Source organism: Hyperolius riggenbachi, chromosome 1, assembly GCF_040937935.1.
Source record: "Hyperolius riggenbachi isolate aHypRig1 chromosome 1, aHypRig1.pri, whole genome shotgun sequence".
In the NCBI taxonomy this organism is placed as follows: Eukaryota; Metazoa; Chordata; class Amphibia; order Anura; family Hyperoliidae; genus Hyperolius; species Hyperolius riggenbachi.
The window spans coordinates 180135581-180158678 of NC_090646.1; the positions used below are offsets into that span (position 1 = coordinate 180135581).

Here is a 23098-nt window from a genome sequence, read left to right on the forward strand (position 1 = left end):
GAAGCTCTCCATCTCATTTAACATGCCTACCTAAGAACAGTCTAACACTGTCATGTGAAAAAAATCATAACTTTCTGACTAATGTGTTGGGCACTTGTGTTGGGCACTGACACGGAAGCTATACAGTGCTTTTATCCTGCATAATCACACATGGCTGCAGCTGATGTTCCACAAGTGGCAACTGGGATGGCAAAAGCAGTCTTTATATTTGGTATTGGGATTCCCAAAGCTTATGTTTGTGTCGGCAGGGCTGTTTTCCGAAACCACCTAGGCAAACATTGCAAAGTCTCGCCATTTCATTCAGACCACGTTTGCTGCATCTTTTTTGTCTTGAAATGTTCTCCATGGTTTTCAACTTTTTTTTTTTTTGATAGTGTGATGGAGAAGGGGATGTTTTATGTCCCATCAAGTTATTGATTGATAGCTATTTAGCACCAAACAAGCAGATAGTGTCAGGAGGAGTTCACTGCATTTGCATTTCATGTTACATTTCACGTGACTCCGATGCTTGGGTTTGGATGGAGGAAATATCGGTGTTACGTAAAATGCAACGTGACACAAAAGGCAGTGAACTCCTTGTGATTTTGTCCACTTGTTCAGTGCTGAACAGTGGTGGTCGGGAGTATTCGGGTGTTCAGGATCGACTATGCTGAATTCGAACACCGACACTCGTTATTGATAACCTGAGTCTCTCTGTTGAATGAAATATGTTTGTGAAGATAGTTGTGTAGGCAAAATATAATTTAGGTTTTATTTTTTTGCAAATGTAAACCAGACAGATATAGAGAAGACTTCAGTGGTTTTATTGCTATACATTTCTTTGGTGACATCAGTGTAACAGCATATGAAGTCTAGTGACAACTGTCCTGTGACAAAGGTTGCTATTGCATTCTTACCCAACATTCAGCGGCTGATTTACAGATTCAGGAGCAAAGAATAGTGAGACAAAAGTGGAGCATTTCCCATTAACAAGCAACCCAACAGGATTTACCTTTCAAATTAAGCAAAAACTTTAGATAGATAACTGCTCCAGCTTTATTCCTCTTTTCCTGCTCCAGTATATAAATCAACCCACCCTTTCCTAAATTGTGCAGAGATAATCCATAGTTTTTTTTAAATCTGTGCTATTTTTTGAAGAAAATGTCAGCCATGAATTGTGTTTACTTTGTTTCTAGCATTCAGTTCTAATCACTTCAAATAGATTCAAGTGTTTTTGACGTCCTTTGGTTGTTTTTACACTCATGGCCTTGGGGAATTACTGCTGGACTTTATTTAGCTGGTGAAGAATGGTCTAATCTTCATGCTCATCTTCTTCATTGAGTACCAAGATCCCTTCCAGTTCATCCATACGACACCATCATCTGTGCCATGCCTCGTCATATCATATGTGTAATCACCACCCCAGTAGTATCTGCCATTGGGGTTAGCAGAGTGGCATCGGTTGTACCACCAGCCGCCACCATCTTCTTTGGAGCACTGTTTGTTTGGATCTGCATGTAACCTAGAAAAGCAAGCAATATACATTATTATTCTCACATTTCATTGATATTGTCTAGCAAATTCCATTCAAAGCTTAATTTTTAGTTTTATATTACATGAGGGAATGTTAGAATCATTGTCAGATTATTGCTGTTGCCTGCATCCCATTAGGGTCAGTTTCTTTCACTTCCTGCCTTTTGCAAATCTCACAAACGGAACAGGCAGCCTATTGGGCCAATCGAAGTGCAGGGATAATGTCCTTTAAAGTGACTGGACCCACAGGGGCTCAGGGCAGGGCGAGTGGCGTTCTCGTCATTGCCAATTAACAGGCATAAGTTTGCAGTGCTCACTATGCTACTCTGATAAGGCATGTTAACTCTCATAAGGCATGCTATTTGTGTTAGTGAAGCAACCCCTTAGTGTTGGTTACCATGCTACAATCTCCCAAGTGGCAGTTGAATCTTGAAGGCAACAACAATAATCTGACAATGATTCTAAAAAAATACTGCCAAAATTATTATGGCGTGCGCATTTGTGTAGTGACCGTAAGTGCGTTGCGGGGGCGGGGTGGTCGCGGCCGAGGCCTAGCACCCATTTTTCAATGGGTGGGACTGTTAACTAGTATTTACTAATTATATAAATCTAAAAAAGAAATACCAATGTGGTACTAAGGAAAAATGATAGTGTAAATATAAAATATACATATAAAGGAGCTGAAAGAGTGAGAGACAAAGACCGTGTGAAAGAGAATATTTTAAAAGCAAAACATGTTCCTCATACCATCCATCGTTGTCTCTGTCGTATGTGCTGAAGTACATGCCGTTGTGTATTGTCATGGTTCTGTTCTCTGCCCTCAGTTGTGATGCCCCTTCCATCAGAGCATTGCCAGCAGTTCCTTTGTAACCACTGACAGAGACCTGGTACTTATTGGCCTCATTCTGTACGGTGAAACCAGTGTACTGAGCAGTGACCTTGTTGCTGCTCCAGTCTTCCATTTCAATCAAAACTTCAGTGGGTTGTAGGTTTGTAAGCAGGCTAATCTTCTGATTACCGAGCCAGAATTCACCTAAAAAAAGAAACACAATAAACCATTGTCTGCAATTTCAGTCACATGCTCCTTAGACATAATTTATACGGTTTAGTAGGCTTTGACTTTGTAACTGTGTGCACGTCCGGATTCCAGGCAAGGCCACAAAGGCCATGGCCTAGGGCACCAGGCAGAGAGGGGCAGGCTGGCACACTCACGCAGTCAAGCTGCCAAACATGTGAACTGCAGCGGTCGGGCAAGTGTCTGGGACTCAGAAATGGACAGCAAACGTGGGCAGCTTATTGTCTGTCAAGTGCACTTCCAGTCCAACTCCGCCCTCCACCCAGCTCCAACCTATCAGAGCAAAAAAGCATAGATTTCACCCAAAAATGGAATAAAAGTTATAGCCATTCCGATCATTTCAGATGTAATCGATCCACAAAACAGACTGATAAAATGATTGACAAATTGGTCGTTTGTAGTCGATTGGCACCATCAACACTGTCCAATCCAATCAATTGGAACGTTGATCGTTAAGTAAAATTGCATCATTAATAAGCATCCTAATTAGATTGATTACTGGGATCAATAAAAGTGTGTGTGTCATGAGTGACGTCACACACATGCGCAGAGAGTGCCCGGCAACGGGAGCGCGATCTAGGACGCGCTCCGCCGGGCCAGCGCAGACGTACTACTCCGGGTCATTGCGACCCGAAAGTAGTAAGAGCCACATCAAAATGACAGGTTGGGCAGCCGAACAGTTAGGCTGCAGTTCGGCTAACACAGCCGAACTGTTCGCCCAACTCTAGTTGACAGTGGCCTTGGGCGGTAAAAAGTACAAATCTACAAATCTGGCCCTGGCGGTGTGCCTTGGTAAGTAGGACAATTTGCTGCATATGCTTTCCCTACAGCTTGGCCCTAAATCCAAGATTTGAACTTTGTTCATTTCATTAGCAGACAATAACACGGCTAGTTACCCAAATTACAGTACAGTGCTGTAGTCAGGGCTATGTGGCCTATGACACCAGGTGAGGCAGCTTCCTCAGGCGGCATGCGCCCTAGAGCGGCATCTTACCCTCCCTTTCTGTGGCATCCTGCCTGCCCTCACTCCCCCCCCCCTCCCTGCGGCCACCGCTCTGTTACCTTCAAAGGCCATTTCTCTATATTCCTCCCTGGCCCCCTCTCCTCCGTCATAGAAGACTTCCGTTCAGACAGTCACAGCAGCGCGACCCAGCTGCTGTGCAGAGGAAGCAGAATAGAGGTTCCCTTCAGTGGCAATGTACAGGTATTATACTTCCTGTATATTGCGGTTACCAGGGTAACCACTATTCTTCTTCCTCCGTACAGCAGCTCGGTCACGATGCTGTGACTGTCTGAACGGAAGTCTTCTATGATGGAGGAGAGGGGGCCAGGGAGGAATATATAGGAAGCGGCCGGCCTCAGAAGGTAACAGAGCAGTGTCCGTGGGGAGGGAGGGGGGAGCAGCCAGGCATTTGGGCAACTATACCTGCTATACTAGGGAAACTATACTACCTATACTGTGGCAACTATATTAGCTATACTGGGGCAACTATGTTAGCTATACTGGGGCAACTATACTACCTATACTGTGGCAACTATACTAGCTATACTGGGGCAACTATACTAGCTATACTGGGGCAACTATACTAGCTATACTGTGGCAACTATACTAGCTATACCGGGGCAAATATACTAGCTATACCAGGGCAACTATACTAGCTATACTGGGGCAACTATACTACCTATACTGAGGCAACTATACTAGCTATACTGGGGCAACTATACTACCTATACTGGGGCAACTATACTACCTATACTGTGGCAACTATACTAGCTATACCGGGGCAACTATACTAGCTATACCGGGGCAACTATACTACCTATACTGTGGCAACTATACTAGCTATACTGGGGCAACTATACTAGCTATACTGGGGCAACTATACTACCTATACTGTGGCAACTATACTAGCTATACCGGGGCAACTATACTAGCTATACTGGAGCAACTATACTACCTATACTGAGGCAACTATACTACCTTTACTGGAGCAACTATACTAGCTATACTGGGTCAACTATACTAACTATACTGGGGCAACTACTGTATACTAGCTATGCTGGGGCAACTATACTAGCTACACTGGGGCAACAATACTGCCTATACAAGAGGCAACAATACTACCTATACTGGGGCAACTATACTAGCTATACTGGGGGCAACTATACTGGCTACCTATATTAGGGGCAACCTTACCTGGCTACCTACCTACCTATAATGAGGGTGAACATTTTTCAGTGCTGTGCGATCATTCAAAATTGGGGGGGGGGGAGGGTTCGTGCATCTTCACAAGTTTGCCTCAGGCAGCAAAAGTCTAGAACCGGCCCTGGCTGTAGTACAATATAATATGTATGGGATACGTTTTTTAGTTCTGTGTTATGTCTAAACACCACATGTAAAAGTCATATTTACAATAGTATTATTATTAGTTATTGTATTTATAAAACGCCAACATATTATGCAGTGCTGGACAACAAATGGGGATACATACAAGGTAAACAAGGGATGACAGAGAGGTAGCAAACGGTTATACAACATAGCACAAGGTTATCCTTGCAAACAGGGTATAAGAAGCATGATCATGTGATTTTACAAAGACCCAGCAATTCAGGTCCAAGTTAGTCCATGGGAAGGGTGTAATAGCCGAGGTTGCAAGATCAAGATGGACACAGTAGGGGGGGGGAGGCCCTGCCAAAGGTTAGGTCTAAAGGGTGGGGGGAGAAAAGTATTTATTCATTGGATACTGGGACTACATTACACCCCTTTCCTCTTTCACATTCAGTCTGGGATGTTAACCACATTGGGTCTGTAGTTTGGGTGTTTAGATACTGTATATGTATGCCTATGTCAGGTAGAAATTATGTATATGTAACTGACATTTGTAAATCTATAGGTTATTTTTACGAGCCTCCTGTTCCTCCTGAACTGCAGTAGTGTTGTCCGGTGCCTGTTGACATGGCAGGTGGGATTTACCATATAATTCAGCTTCTAGCCCTCCACTTGTGCGCACCTTTAGAACATCTCACTTTAGAGAAAAGGTAAAACTGAACAATGTGCTATGTTAAGAGTAAGGCTCAACACACACCATACAATCTTGGTTGTTCAATCTTACCACTTTCATGTAGTAGAAGAGCTTATCCAATCAATCATTCAGGTTATTTTCAATCTGTTGGCCCTTATACTACATAGATTTGGTAAATCTGTACAACCAAGATTGTATGGTGTGTGTTGAGCTTAAGGCTCAACACACACCATACAATCTTGGTTGTTCAATCTTACCACTTTCATGTAGTATAAGAGCTTATCCAATCAATCATTCAAGGTATTTTCAATCTGTTGGCCCTTATACTACATAGATTTGGTAAATCTGTACAACAAAGTTTGTATGGTGTGTGTTGAGCTTAAAGCAGACTATTCTTGCTTTAGCCACGTGTAACATATTTTGCTGATCATACAGACCTGGCATATCACCGATACGTTTTCCACCATCAAGAGCAATATTTCCAAATCCTTGCTTGTAAGCGTCCCATGTTCTGCTGAAGCCAACACTGCCATCTTGTCTGTTCTGGATCACAGTCCATCCTGGCAAATGATTAGAGGAGAGGCTTCATGAATGAAATGATTCAATATATTTTAAACATTGTATAATTGTATCCCAACCTAATGCTTGTTTCCAAGCATTTACATAATATTAAAGGATTACTATGGAGTGGCTGGATAGTTTACTGCTTTAGGGCTCCACCTTTGACATGGGCAACCAGGGTTTGGATCCTGGCTATGGTCAGTACCTATTCAATAAGAAGGAGTTCAAGGCAAGACTCCCTTAAGGTGCCATACACTACGTCAAATTCCCGCCTATATACAGCAGATTTGATCACTGTGATCAAATCTGCTGCAAAATCGATAACGCAAATGCTGACCGATCGACCAATTTCCATCTGAAATCGTTCCTGTCGATCTGTCCCGGCAGAAAATTTCTCTTGATCGCCGGCGGGTTGGGAGCACGTCGATAGCGGCATTCGATTGGCCGACGGCCGACCCAGCAATACATTACCTCTCCGCCGGCACGAATCCCCGCTGTTCCATCTCCGGCTGGCCATCTTCTCTTCACTTCCTGTAACAGGGGAAGTTCAAACAGTAGAGCGCTCTCTACTGTTTGAACTTCTGCTGGTCACAGGACGTGACAGGAAGTAAAGAGAAGATGGCCACCGCAGAGAGAAGGAATAGCGGGGACTCACGCCGGTGGAGAGGTAATGTATTGCTGGGAGCAGCTGGCAACGGCAGCTGTACAGATTGTGAATTGATTTCATGCTGAAATCGATTCAAAATCTGTGTGCAGTGTATGGGCAGCCAATAGATCCCTCTCTGATCAGATTAGATCAGAGAGGGATCTCTATCTGTTGGTCGATCTGGAGGCAATCGACCAGTGTATGGCTTCCTTATTTCTGCAGATGTCAGGGTTTTCTTTTATTTTCACAAGTCCAACTACTAAAAAAGTGTGCAAACAGGTGGGGATTGCCTGCATTTTTGTGTAGCTCCTTTCCAGGGAGTGCCTAATAAACAAAATACTGAAAATCCCCCATGAAGAGATGGACTGGTCCAAAACCTGTCAATCCTCTCCAATTTCTGCTACCTAATGTGAGAGCAACATAGGAGAAAATTAATGTATGGCTCATTTTACTCTGGAAAAAAATGTACTTGTTATGTGTTTACATGTATTTGAAATCTTACAATTTTTCACGGTAGTGGTGCTTCAAGTTATCCTATGAATAACAGATGGCTGCATATTAGCGGGAAATGTTATCAGCTCAAGATTGTTTCCCTGTACAGTACACATGCTAGCATGCATGCTTTGTATCCATGTTTGTATACAGCATGTGTACTATGAACATTTGCTTGTGTAAACACTACTGTTGTTAAATCCTTCCTGCCTCCATATCATGTATGCTTTTATGACAAATTGTGAAATATTATGCTACAATGTAGCCTCAATTCTGGTAGCTATGTGCAGTAAATATTTTCTTGTTGATTAAATACCGAAATCAATATTTTCCATTTTTTTGTGGCATTTTTCTGCGTTTCTTAAAATGTGGTAAAAAGTACAGAAAATGTGGTAAAAGTGCAGTATTTCAGTGGTTTGCATGCAGTAAATAATAATAGTCTTCTGTAAGTTAGAATAGTCTTTGGAAGGAGTTTATTTTGTTCATAGCCGGCCTTTGACCTGAGCGACCGGAGCGGTCGCTCAGGGCGCCGGCTTCCAAGGGGGCACCTATAGCTGGTTACCTATACTGAGGGCACCTATACCTGATTTCCTATACTGGGGGCACCTATAGCTGGCTACCTATACTTAGGGCACCTACACCTGACTTCCTATACTGGAGGCACCTATGTCTGGCTACATATGGGGCCGATGGAGACCTTCAACTGACTTCCTATACTAGGGGCACCTAAGCTTGGCAACCTATATTGAGGGCACCTACACATGAGACCCTATACTGGGGCACCTATACCTGGCTACCTATCTATACTGAGTCTAAGGGCATTTTTTTTTGGGGGGGGGGCGCACTGCGGCTATAACGCGTGGTGCAAATTGTCGGTGCTGTGCTATCATTCTAAATGGGAGGGGTGGGGGGTGGTTAAATGTCCCACTGATTGTTTTTATTTAATATTCCTGAAAGGTTCTAGCCTTCATTTTTAAGTATATTCAGGATAATGAACTCTTTCCATCCATTCGTGGTTATTGATAGTATTTTTCTTTTATACATACATATGTGATATGTCATGGAGATCTGAGCATTTGGCGTGATGTGTCACAACGTCAAAAAGGTTGGGAACCACTGTCCTAGGAGATATCTCCGGAGAAAAGGTGAATTGCATATGGGCCTGTATGTGTGTGCATGTGTGTGTGTGTGTGTGTGTGTGTGTGTGTGTGTGTGTGTGTGTGCGCGCGTGCAAAGAGGATGAAGGGGGGGCAAAAAATTAGGTTTCGCTCAGGGCGCTGTGAAACCTAAGGCCGGCCCTGATTTTGTTGCTGTTGTTGGGGGGAGGGGGTTGATTATGTAGCAACCTATGGAAAGTATATTTACAGGTATCCCCCCCCCCCCCCCCCCCCAAAAAAAAAAAAATACAGTAACTATTTGGAGTTTTATTTCTACTATTCTTATTACACAGCCCGATTAGGAACTCCACTAAAACAGCAATAGGAACTCCAATCAAAACTGCAAAATGCTCACAAATTGACTACTGCCAGGTACAGACAGGTCTTAAAGAGGAAGTCTAGTGAAAATAATGTAATAAAAAAAGTGCTTAATTGTTACAATAATTATGTATAAATTATTTAGCCAGTGTTTGAATGTAAAATCACATGGTGACATTTTTACTGCTGGCAGGTGATGTCACTGGAAGGAGATGCTGCTTGCATTTGTGGCTGTTGGAAACAGGCTCCCACAGTGTGATGTTAGTACCTCAGTGCTGTGAAGCGCTGACATCACACTGTGGGAGGAGTTTCACCACAAAATCAGCCATACAGAGCCCCCTGATGATCCGTTTGAGAAAAGGAAAAGATTTCTCATGGGAAAGGGGGTATCAGCTACTGATTGGGATGAAGTTCAATTCTTGGTTACCGTTTCTCTTTAAACTGATTACGTGCTAACATGCCCCCTATTTTTCATGAGAATTCAGTTTTTGGTAAAATATCACAACATACTACACATTTTATGACCTAATTTACCACATTCAGTAAATTATGACTAAAATCTACCAGAATAGCAGCTTTTACCGCATGCGGCAAAATACCGTGTATGTGGTAAAGTGGGCTCTATGCCTACCAGAATTGAGGCCAACATTGTTCTGTGTAATACTGTGTGGTGTATTCGTTGAAAGAATGTTTTTAATGTGTTGACATTCATTGTGATGTCTCGGACACTGTAGCACAGCCAAGTACATTGAGTACCAACTAGAAGACAGCCTAGAAGAAACTATAAATATCTTACTGTACTGATTCTTCTGCTTTAGCATGACCAACTCAACTTTAGCATCTCACCTCCATCTTGTGTTTTCATGTCACAATACACCTTGAATGGGGGGTTGGAGTTATCTGGTTGGATGAGGTACATCTCTGATGTTTCACCTCCGTTCCTGAAGATTTCTTCACATTCTGCAATAACACATGTAAATTCAGTTAGGCAGGGTCCACGCATTTTATGTGCGTTTTCTGCATAGAAAAGCACATGTAAACTGAGATCTCATGTTTATCAATAGGCTAGTTCACACCTGAATGTGTTTTTTTCACGTACAGACAAAACACTGACATCCTGCAGCATAATTCTGTGTTTTTTCTCTATCAATTACATTAGCTGCTGTAAAACAGTGTGTTTTTTTCTCCATACAAACAAACCTTTTGCCTAAAATGCGCGCAGAAAAATGCATGCAGAAAACTGAAAGACAAGTGTCGCATTGAACAATGCACACAGTCCATACACATACAGTATACATGCACAGCAACCATTACCATGCGTACCAGCCATGCTGCACGTTATTCCAATGAAAATAGTCACACCGCAAACCCACCAGTGTGGAAGCACCATTGGAATATAATTGCGATGCGATATTATATTGTCCGTTGCACCACAGCACAACAGATGTAGTGTAAGAGAACCCTTACCCATCCTATCCAAAACCGTAAAGAAATTGGTAAAGAAATTGGTTGTTAATCCCTTATGCAAAACTTTTCATATCCCTTTAAAGGACAACCGAGGTGACATGTGACATGATGAGATAGACATGTGTATGTACAGTGCCAAGCACACAAATAACTAGGCTGTGTTCCTTTTTTACTTTCTCTGCCTGAAAGAATTAAAAATCAGGCATGCAAGTGTCAGTTTCTGTCTGGGTCGGGACTGGGTCGGATTATAGCGTAGCCCTCATTGATAAGGAATTTCAGCGATAAAACATTTTTCTGGCAGAAAATGGCTTCTGAGAGCAGAAAAGAGATAAAAAGGTCAATAGTTCATAGATTTTAGCTCTGGTATACTTCAATGAATGTGTTATTAAGAAGAGGCCATGAAACAGTAAAAATATAAAATAAAATTATGTAATAACTAAAAAAGTCATTTTTAGGAGAAGGAGGATAGATACAATTTTTTATCTCTTCATTTATTTTTTCACCTCGAATGTCCTTTAACAGTTTGAATTATTTATGAAAATATTGAAACTGTAAACTGCAAACTTACATAGAAAGTGTGTATTTACTTGTTGTGATACTCGGCTTTATCTTCCTCTCTTGTGTTATGTATTTCTGATACTTGTCTCATCTTTGTAAACTACACCCCTTGGTCCTTTATTGTACAGTACTGTGTAATATACTGGTATAAATAGAGGACAGTTATAATAATGTTACTTTTGCTTTGTCCTTAATTGCATGGTTAGAATTTCTGCCACAGGAAAACATTACCGGTATATGGGGAAATAGGCTATACCTTTGCCAGACACCACTGGAATATTGTTAGTTGTAACACAAGGAGCTCTGCAATTATCTGATTGGCTGGAGATGGTGGATTCCAGTTTTTGGATTTTGGATCGTAGGTTTTCTAGGACCTGGCGGAGGATACGGAGGTTTGAGGGGATGCTGTTGTCCAGATTTTCTTTGATGAAGGTGTACTGCTCCTCCAGACTTGAGCTGTATTCATTTATAACATCCTGATTGTCTGAAAAGAAAATGAGGCAAAATTCTCAGCTGCATATTGTCCGTCAAATAAATTCTGTTTTTACATGAATTAGATACAAAGCTCTCAAATAATCATCAAAGTACATTTATAGTCAGCCTTATTTACCAAGCTGCCAAGCTACTTCGCTAAAATATTCACTCTCCTAGGCCTGGTGAGTCCATGTAGTAACAAGTAGTTAGGAAGTAGCAGAAGGTTCTGACAGATTCCCAGACGCATGTGACCATATTATGGCATTTGCACGGTGCAGAGGTAAAAGTGTGATGGGAAAGCCCACACTTTTAGTAAATGGACACACACATTGTTACAGGATCGGTTAGGACTCAGGGCTTGAATGTTATAAGTAAGCCGCTGTACAGCTTGAAAATTAAAGTAGAGAAGGCAGAGCTCTTGTTTCTTTATAGTTTTATTTATTTATTATTTTATGGTAAGATTAGGTCTCTGGTTTGTGCCATGGACTTCCCTGCTATTTAGTGAAGCTTATGGTCCCGTTGTGCAGACAGAAAGACTGCAGTTACCTATGACCTAGCAGCCTGGTGGATCTGATAAATACTATTGTATCAAAGTAGTGTTGCCAATTGTTCTACTTATCTAGGGTCTGAAATAACTGTGATTTCTACTGGAGACAAAGTCACTAGCACTACTCATAATTATGTGGCTTGTTGCCTACATTCATATTCATAAACAGCTACATTTCAGTTAGAGGTTAGTAGTGAATGCAAACATGATTATTTTTTTTCCTTCTAAGAGACCCCTGAAATCTATCCCCAGAAGCTTCCATTTCCATCACTTTTTGTCAGCTTCTTGTGCACTACCATAGTTCCATAGGATTTAAACGCTTGGGAACTCAAACATTGCAAGTTAGTACCTACTTCCCCTGGGACTCACATGGGTAGACCCTGTGGTTCTGTTAACGCAAGCCAATCCCTGGGTCGCGGCTTAGCTTCCGATTGGAGGAAGCTTATGGAGGCGGGGAGGGAAGGGACACAGGTGGGGGAGCCGTGCAATACAGGAGGCAGGGGAGCGGCGATGAGTAACAAGCCTATGTAAGAGGGGACAGCAGAGCCCGGGGGGGGGGGGGGGGGCTGGAGGCACAATAGAAGGACACAGTCAGAGGCATGTCATTGTACACAGAACATGCCTCTGTGTACTATTAAGATGTGACAAACACAAGTACACGCTGATCACAGGAGGCTTCCTTAATGGCCTTGAAATGTATCGCCTTAAAGCAATTACACATTTTGGGGACAGGATCCAACTTACGAAGTAGGTGGTTTTGCCACACAGCGCTCAGCGAAGCTGGACGCTGCTATAGCACTTGTGCTACAGTGCATGCCCCACGCAAGGGTGATTCGGGGATCCGGCCTAAATTACTTCTCCCTCCAAGTTGCCACGACTCAGAGGAGGAATAGTATTTAATTTGAGTGGCAGCAGGGTGAGCTGCCATTCGCTCACCCTGCACCTAGCTTACCGTACCAATTTGTACGCCTAACTTAGACTGGCCACACATCCATTTTTTCCATCCAATTCCATCACTTTGATCGAATATTCTGGACATCCATTGCCTCAACATATCCAAACTATTTACTTTCAATCAATTTTTGGATATTATATTGATTGAAACTGTGATGATGAAAATCCCTGTGTGAGGAGAGGCAGTGGGGATCAATGGCTCAATATGGTTTGGCAATATCTAAAGTCTATAAGTCTACGGAAGCTTCTATGGTGACTTTATATTCATCATTTTATGTTCTATTAAAATGTTAGTTATTGAAATGTTTAAGTAGCAGAGAGTGACATAATTACCTTGATTCTGTTGAGCTCTTTCCTTTACTCTGTCTACCAGGAGTGAGGCATACTTGTAGATATTGGTTGATGAATGGGAGAGAGACTCCACTTTGGGGCGGATAGCAGTCAGCGTATCTTTAACTGTCTTCTCTTGTTTCAGAAGTGCCTGTCGTAGTATGCAGCCATTTGGACACAACACTCCCTGGAATAAGGACAGAAATATTAGGTATCGGTAGAATCTGGCACTCCTCAGTCACATGAGCCACTTCATTCAAGTAATGTTAGAAATGTCAACTAAAGAAAACCAAATTGTTGCAGCAGTGGCGTCAGTGGAGTTGGTGTCACCTGGTGCCGTAAGGTATGGTGTCACTCCCCTCCGTTCCCTCATGGACCATCTTCCATAAAGACTCCTTAGTAACGTCAAGAAGATGCACTAACAACCAACTTCTATACCCACTGATTTTTACCTTTAGATATCTGAATAAATGAATTACTCCAATGTATACTACGATGTGGATGCAAAAAGGTTTTATATACTACGATGTGTTCTTACCATTTCTTCATACGGATGCTTACATCCTCCCTCATCAGGATAAACAATGGCTTCCTTCTTCTGTCCTTTTGCTGGAGGCTTGGTGGGACGTGCTCTGTAGCCTCCTCCACTGACCGGAGGAGCAGGAGGCTTTCTGGTGGGCTCTAGTCTTTGCCCTGCTGCAAGTGGCCTATGTCCTCTGGCGTCAATACCTCCTTCTGTGTCCTCCTGAAATGTACCCATATAATCAATTAATCATATTTCCAAGTTCAATACAACATCTGTGATGTGACAGAGAGCATCCCACATTTAACTTGTATAACCAAAGCTGCCCACAGGAAGCTAGATAATTCTTTCAGTGTCCTCTTCATTGCAGATTTGCCCCTAGCTTCTTTTTCATAGTGAAACATGTCATTAAGCCCCTTGCACACCAGCAGTCTCTGGTCCCTTAAGGACCTGAGACTGCTGGTACCACAAAACGGCGCTAACCGCCAAATCGCTGTACTTACCTGCTGCTCTCACCATAGTGATAGCGGAGCTCTGTGCGCCGGTCAGGAGCCGATTTCATTGGCTCCTGACCCTACCCATCAATGTGAGACAACGTGTTTGGCTCACAGTGATCACACAGTCAGAAGCCAATGAAAGCGGCTCCTGACTGACTCACAGAGCTCTTCCATTATAAAGACGGCAGGGCGAGTGAACTGCAGCGGGGAGAGTGTGATGCGATGTGGAAGCATGCGGTAGGCTTGTTAAAAAGTACGTCCTGTCAGAGCCTCAAAGCCACCTGCAGGATGTAGATGTCAATCAACATGGTAGGCAAGTAGTTAATTGATGTCCTAAGAAACATTGGGGTAGATTCACTAAACGGCGGTAAGCAAATTAACGTGCATAAAGACTTATACATGATCAGTAGAATGTAATGCATTGCATATAATGTATTACCGTATATACTCGCAAGCAAGCCAAAATTTTGAGCACTATACTAGCTATACTTGAGCACTATACTAGCTATACCGAGCACTATACTACCTATACTGAACACTATACTAGCTATACTGAGCACTATACTAGCTATACTTGGGCACTATACTAGCTATACCGAGCACTATACTACCTATACTGAGCACTATACTAGCTATACTGGGCACTATACTAGCTATACTTGGGCACTATACTAGCTATACTGGGCACTATACTAGCTATACTGGGCACTATACTAGCTATACCGAGCACTATACTACCTGTACTGTGCACTATACTAGCTATACTGAGCACTACCTACCTATACTGAGCACTATACTACCTATACTGAGCACTATACTAGCTATACTGGGCACTATACTAGCTATACTTGGGCACTATACTAGCTATACTGAGCACTATACTAGCTATACTTGGGCACTATACTAGCTATACCGAGCACTATACTACCTGTACTGTGCACTATACTAGCTATACTGAGCACTACCTACCTATACTGAGCACTATACTAGGGCACTATACTAGCTATACTGGGCACTATATTAGCTATACTGAGCACTATACTACCTATACTGTGCACTATACTAGCTATACTGAGCACTACCTACCTATACTGAGCACTATACAGGGGCACTATACTAGCTATACTGGGCACTATATTAGCTATACTGAGCACTATACTAGCTATACTGGGCACTTTACTAGCTGTACTGGGCACTATACTAGCTATACTGGGCACTATACTAGCTATACTGGGCACTACCTACCCATACTGGGCACTACACTAACTATACTGGGACACACTGGGGGGATCACGAGGCCAGCATTTCCTATCCCCGGCTTATATGAGGGTCAATCGTTTTTTCCTGGTTTTTCAGGAAAAAAGTTGGGGGGGGGGGGGGGGGTTATCGGCTTATTTGCGGGTTGGCTTGCTTGCGAGTATATACGGTACATTCTGCTCTACTTGTTCTGCGGTAAGACTTTACACACGACGTTATTGACGTTAGTGAATTCAGCCCATTATTTCCAACTGAAACACGAACAGCAATGTAAACATGTTACTTCTACCCATCCTCTCTCTCTGTCCAAAATTATGCTGCATAAATGTCAACTTAGGCCCTTATTCAATTCACATTTTCCCCAGGAGATCATTTTCGCCTTTCTTTTAAAACAGCTTTTCAGCACTCTTCAATTGAAAAAGTACCAAAAAGTAGTTGAAAAAGTACTGCCAAAATTATTCTGAGTTGTCTTACTTGCTGGTGGCTAAGAAGGCATTTTATTTGTAAGGAATGGAAATATCATCTAGGAGAAAACTCAGGAGAAAAAGTGAATTGCATATGGGCCAGAGTTCCTTTCAGCCATATTGAATGATTTATTGCTATATTTATGTGAGGCAGGTGTTACAATTGTTGAAATTGGAGGCGTTTGCCTCAATGCAAAATCGCATGCGAAAACCCAAGTAATGCTTTCCTATGGGTTGTCAGGAGTCATCTGCAATTCTCAGTCAGAGGTTCAAGAAGGGGATGAAGGAACAGGTTGCTAATGATTACTACTATTTAAAGCATCTATAGACGTGATTATTACCAGCACAGGACCAATAGACAGCTAATACTGTGGTTGAAGGAGGGCCCCTAGCGGTCCCCTCTGTTCCAAGGGCCCGGTGCCTTTGCAACCTCTGCACCCCCTACTGCTACGCCACTGGTCAGTGACTTGAAAAATATTAGATACAGAGGATCATCACAATAGGCAACTTGCATTATTTAAAAGGGAGAAAACAGTGGTATATTCCTCTCGTTGAGTTTTGTTTTCAACTAAGCAATATCAAAAGCAGTGATAATAGGCAAAAAAAATTGATTAATTTGATTTTAGTAGAAATTCATATATCAGAAGCTGAGCATTCATTTACTAGCAACTAAGCTCAGCCCAATATTATCATCAACTCTACGGATCAGAGAAAGGAGGCAGCCAATGTTGGGGAACACATGTATGCATGGTAGATCGTCACCTGAGACTATCATGAACAATTGTTGAGATGAAAATCAGGCATGTGCTTGTAACTTTATGTTGTGACCTCTTTTGTATAGGATGCTTGACTCTGTAATTGTTTGTCTCAAGTTTATAGGTGGCCATACACTTATAGATTTGCAGCAGATTTGACCATCAGATAGATTTCTGTCAGATGCCTGTCAAGTCAAATCTGACAGGAATCTATCTGATGTGTGCCACACACTAGGAACAGATTTCCAATAGATTTCAGAATGAAATCTATTGGAAATCGATCTAAATGCATTATTGGACCATTAGATCCAATGCAACTCTATGGGCTGTCAGCAGCAGATCGACCTAGATTTTCCATCCTGTCAGATAGATCAAATCGATCGAAATTGGGCGCAAATCGAACGAATGGGGAATTTAAAAGAATCCATTTCTGATCAATCGATCGATTCTATAGAATCGATCGATCGATAGCTGAAATCGACCAGTTTATGGGCCCCTTAAGAATTACTGTATACTGTATATTATATAAAGAACAACAATAATAATATTACTGTGGTGTTAAATATTTTTGCACTTAAATAAAAACTAGGAGTTAACACTATGCACCTAGTGTTGCCGCATGTAAACAGTTGTATAGACATGTTCCCATCTCAGCATTGTAATGGAAAACATTATCCTAATGCACTTTCTACAGCATTACACCAAAAACAGCAATTGTTCATGCTATGAAAATAATGTATGCATAATGCTACGCACATAATTATTATTATTATTATTTATTGTATTTATAAAGCGCCAACATATTACGCAGTGCTGAACATTAATTTAGGTAACATAATATGAATAAGTATCATCACTATATTGCATACTGCAGTGCACTCTGCAGCTGTTATAAATCGGACTTTATTTCAGCGCTTGGTCAATGCCTATGGGTTGTGCACATAATCGCACATGCTATTCAGAAACACACTGCATACGGCGAGTTAGGATAACGTGACCCGTTACAACACAGAGAGAAGTTGAACATGATCATGTATGGGCAGTGAGTCCGCATGCACTATTATTGTGAAATGCAACCTGCATAATGTGAATAGACCCTAAAGCAATATCTTTCACTCTAGCTAGATTGTAGCTGTGCTGGTAATATACCCCCCGGTCCTTTTTTGTTTCCTTTCAATTTTTTTTTTTATTAAATCCCCTAACAATCCATAAGGAATAATTGGCTAGATGTGTAGTAAAATTTCACTGTGCCCAATTTAAATAAGAAGTCCTCCACTGCACCAGATTGTAGGCTTAAAAACAATGAAGTTTATTAATTGTACAGTGTGCTGAAATGTGTCTTTGCTTCTATTTTGCACTGTTATCTGCTTTGCACTATGAACATCACTACGGAAGATGTTGGTGCTATATAAATAAAGAACAATAATGATAATTTATAATGATAATGATAGCTTGATTGCTATACTTAAAAGACAGCGATTGCCACTGTTCACTTGGCAGTAAGTAATGATCGCCATATTCAATGGCGAGCAGTATGATCTTTACTTCATAGTTTGCTAAATAGCATTCTCCACTTCAAACCCACTAGAGGAGATTTAGGTAGCGATTCAAAACGCTAGCGATTCCCCTAAGGGCTCTTTTCCGATCGTGATCGCAATCGCGTTTCAATTTCCACCATGCGATTGCGATTGAGCTACTATACTCATTATAGTACAGCTCAATCGCATACAAAATGCGGCAGAACGACGATTGCGCTTTGACCAAAATCGCATCGCAATCGGATCGCACTAATGGAAATTGCTGCTGCAGTTTCCATTAGTTTAATGTACCTTGCGATTTGTGATCAGAATCAAATCGCAAATCGCAGGCTAGTGGAAAAAGGCCCTAAACGCTCAGTTAGGGCCTTTTTCCACTAGCCTGCGATTTGCGATTTGATTCTGATCACAAATCGCAAGGTACATTAAACTAATGGAAACTGCAGCAGCAATTTCCATTAGTGCGATCCGATTGCGATGCGATTTTGGTCCAAGCGCAATCGTTGTCCTGTCGCGTTTTGGATGCGATTGAGCTCTACTATACGGAGTGTAGTAGCTCAATCGCAATCGCATGGTGGAAATTGAAACGCGATTGCGATCGCGATTATGATCGCAATCGCATTTCATAGTGGAAAAGAGCCCTGAATGTTACTGGATGGGCCAAATTCCACTGGAGCGTTTGCGATTACCAAAATCCGAAACGCAGGACATGCAGTATTTTTAGCTTTTAGCGTTAGCGTTTCTGCAATGTAAAGTATACAAACGCTGGCATAATCACTCGTCAAAACCAACACAGAGTGATTTTGCTAGCTTTTTTACATTGCTGCACACTGTAAAAAATTACATTAATTAAAAGGGCCAATCAGAATTAAAAACGCTAATCGCAAATCGCTACACATTCGCTGGCAAAAAAGCTGACACTTTAAAAACGCTACCAAAAAATGCCAGCAATCGCTCATGAAATCGCTTACAAACCGCTCATTAAAAATGCTAGTGATTGCGATTAACGATAGCGTTTTGTAGTGGGTTCCAGGCCTGAAGCAATATTCTTACAGATGCACTTCCCTGTGTTTCTCTAATTCAATTTACTGGTATAAAGGTAGCATTCATGTAAAAAAGAGTTGTATAAATACCTTTTTTACTGCTGTATCGTCCTGCAAAAAAAAAAAAAAAGATTAAAAATGAGAATTAGATCAAATGAAAAACTGACATTCAATATTACTTTGATATTGGCTATAGCAATGATCCCTAGTAAACACAAATCTTAAACATGATAACACTATTTTTATCAATATATAATTACCCCATCATCTTCATCGTAATCGCTGAGGCACCACACTGCGGAGGTGCAGAGGACCAATAACACCACCACCCTCATTAATTTAGCCATGCCTTGTTGTAATAGAGAGGCAGCAGCTGAACTTTTCTTCTTATAGCCCAGTGGCAATGACATGTGACCTCTTCCTGGCCTCTGATAGGATGACCAAAGTATGTTAATACGTAATCTGTTCTCTTGCTCTGTTTACTGGAATTGTGAGCTGAGTAGCGGAGGTGGACCTGTGTGTCAATGGAGCTGCATCATTGCAAAAGAAGTTGTTTGAAAGTAACATCTGAATAATATCTACTGAAAGCAGATCAATAAAATCATACTTGAGCTGGTGTTTATTGTATAGAATAGTGAATGCTGCAAAAGTAAGCGTGACCATTATAGAAATCTACCCCCAGTAAGCGTGGACATTATAAAGTGTTGCCATTAATATTCCTGGACACCACAGAGAGATTGGGGGCCGGGAGGAGGTCACTTTTCTTTTTTTCCATTATTATTATTTTACGTAATGCAAACCTCTTCCACAGCGCTGTATATAGCGGAGTATATAGTCTTGTCACTAGCTGTCCCTCAGAGGGGCTCGCAATCGACTCCCTACCACTGTCACATGTCCACTGTAGTCTAGGGCCATTCTTTAGGAGGAAGCCAGTTAATTTATTTGCATGTTTTTAGGATGTGGGAGGAAACTGGAGTCCCCAGAGGAAGCACACTCAGACACAGGAAGAGCATACAAACTCCATGCAGATAGTGCCCTGGCTGGGATTCAAATCAGGGACCCAGAACTGCAAGGCGAGAGTGCTATCCACTATACCACCATGCCACCTGGCTGCCCAACTCTCTGCCCCATCCAAATAACAGAGCAGCACAATGGAGCACAAATACCTATTCCAGTGCTGGGTCCTCTTGTCTCCTCTCTCCAGTGACGTAGCAATAGGGGGTGTAGAGGTTGCGACCGCATCAGGGCCTTTGGGCCAGAGGGGGCCCCCCCCAACCACAGTGTTAGCTCTTTATTGGTCCTGTGCTGTCAATATTCACTTCTATAGATGCATTGAATAGTAGTAATCATTAACACACTGCTTCCCATCCCCTTCTTTCACCTCTGACACTGTGGTTGTTCTTAATTGGTTCTGCTGTGCCGTATCAATTGTTATGTATAGAGTGCTTGTGGGGCCCCGATGTACTTGCATCGGGGCCCGCAGCTCCTTAGCTACGCCACTGCCACTCTCATGTGACATGCACCAAGAGCCTTACAGAGGAACATCACAGCATACTGGCCAGCTGCAGTGGAGAGGAGATGAAAAGAGTAAAGACATAATACTGGAACAAGTATATGTGCTCCGCTACACGCCACTCTACTATTCAAATAGGGGGTGAATGGGGAGAATGGGGATAAAGGGGCTACAGTTCAAATCGGGTAATTTGGGTGCAGGAGGCATTACGCCATATATTGAAGGTGTTAAAACACGCCCGGTGCCCATACACATGCGAGCTCACTCCCGCAGAGTGTGTGCAAGTGTATTTTAACAGAATGGATTTATTGGATGTCCTATTTGCACTGATTAGTGTACAACTATGATGTATATAGATGTCCAGTTTGCAGGAAGTGTTTTTTTTTCCGGATCAGTGGCTTTAAGTGGAAATTAGAGTGAAGGAGGCCCGATAAAATAGGGGACACTGGAGCTGGTATTTTATCGCCTGCCAGATGCGCCTAATTTTCCACTAAATTTTCACTTAAAGCTGCTAATCGTGGCTATCACCATGGCCGACTATGGAGGTGCCAAATTTACTGCAGCAGATATTTAGCTGCAAATCAAAGTGAATGGGATTTCATGGAATTGGCTGGGTTTGTGGGGGGTGATGGTTAGGGTTAGGCATTTTGCACCAGAGGATTGGTTAAGCATCAGTTGGGGGGGGGGGGTCGTTTAAGACATTTTTATGGGTTAGGGTTAGGTATTGGCAGAAGGAGGGCTTGTGGGAGAACAAGGTTAGTTTAGGAGTTAGAGTAGGTTCACACTTATTTTAACCTCCTTGCCGGTTATCCCGAGCTCAGCTCGGGGTAACCTGCGCAGGAGGATTTCTCAGGCCCCGCTGGGCCGATTTCCATAATTTTTTTGTTACAAGCAGCTAGGACTTTGCTAGCTGTTTGTAACACCCGATCGCCGCCGATCCGCCGCTATCCGCAACATCGCGCCACCCCCCCTCCAGACCCCTTGCGCAGCCTGGCCAATCAGGGCCAGGCAGCGCTGAGGGGTGGCCCGGGATTCCCTTTGACGTCCCGTCGCCATGGCGACCAGGGAAGCCGATCCGCCGCTATCCGCAACATCGCGCCCCCCCCTCCAGACCCCTTGCGCAGCCTGGCCAATCAGGGCCAGGCAGCGCTGAGGGGTGGCCCGGGATTCCCTGTGATGCCCCGTCGCCATGGCGACCAGGGAAGCCCTGCAGGAAATCCCGTTCTCAACGGGATTTCCTGCGAACTCTGATCGCCGAAGGCGATCGGAGTGGGTGGGGGGAAGCCGCCGCTCAGCGGCTATCATGTAGCGAGCCCCGGGCTCGCTACATGATTTAAAAAATAAATAAATAAATAAAAAGTGTGGCGCTGCCTCCTTGACGGATTTTTTAGACCGGCAAGGAGGTTAAAAACTTATCCGTGGCTCAGTTTTTTGGCCTAGATCAAAAACGGAGCCAGGGATACCAATGTTAAAAATAGCATCCCTCTTCATTCAATTTAAAAAACGGATCTATCTGCGTTCAGGGGGATCCGTGTTGAAAACCTGAATGGACGGTCCGGATTTGCAGGATTTTCACGGACCCCAGATACACGGAGGGGTAGTGAAAATCTATGGGAAAACGGATCCCCCACTACACAGGCAACTTAGGACAAAGAAACGGATCAGTTTCTGTGTCCCAGTCTGTAGTGGGGAGGGGGCCGCCACGCTGGAGGAGGTAACAGCCAGGACAGGAAGGGGAGGGGCAGTGGGCAGCGGGGAGGGGAGTCGCCCCCTGCTCCCTCACCTGGGTCCCACGTCCCCACTCCCCCTCCAGCTATTTGCGCAAATGTTGTAAATATAATCTATGCAGTGAGCGTGGAAGCTTACCTTCCTTACTTCCTCCGCTCACCACGTCACTTCCTGCAATGCCGCCCTCCGAAGTATAGAGGGTGGCATTGCAGGAAGTCAAGCGGCTAGCAGTGGAACGCAAAGAAGGAAGGTAAGCTTCCCTGTTCGATACTTACATTACATTATAACAACATTTGCGCAAATAGCTGGAGGAGGAGCGGGGACGGGGACCCAGGTGAAGGTGGGATGGGGACTCACCGCAACCTGCTGCTCACTGCCCCCCGTCCTGGCTGCTAGCCCCTCCAGTTCAGCGACCCCATTTTTTGTTGAATTATCTTACCTTACTTCTAAACTCACAATTAGACCCATATGCACTTCACTTTTTTTCTCCTGAGTTTTCACCTAGGTGGTATTTTCACAACGTGTTAATAAAATACTTTTTAAACCATCAGCGATCAAGAAAATACCAAAAATAATTTAGAAAATACCTTTTCACCAACTTTTTGGCATTTTTTCAATTGCAAAATTCTGAAAAATTATTTTTAATCAAGATTAAACATTATCTCCTTG

At 42.9% G+C, this 23098-nt stretch overlaps 1 protein-coding gene across 1 annotated transcript; it reads right to left on the minus strand.

Annotated features, from left to right (window-relative positions):
- Positions 1-782: 782 nt before the first annotated feature.
- FGB (fibrinogen beta chain) lies at positions 783-19555 on the minus strand. Its single transcript, XM_068278900.1, has 9 exons — positions 19449-19555; positions 19279-19299; positions 13653-13859; positions 13118-13301; positions 11066-11293; positions 9631-9744; positions 6048-6170; positions 2260-2545; positions 783-1501 (listed from the first exon to the last, which is right to left on the minus strand). The coding sequence occupies exons 1-9, from the start codon at positions 19533-19535 to the stop codon at positions 1273-1275; spliced, it is 1479 nt and encodes a 492-aa protein (XP_068135001.1). The 5' UTR covers positions 19536-19555; the 3' UTR covers positions 783-1272.
- Positions 19556-23098: the final 3543 nt, after the last annotated feature.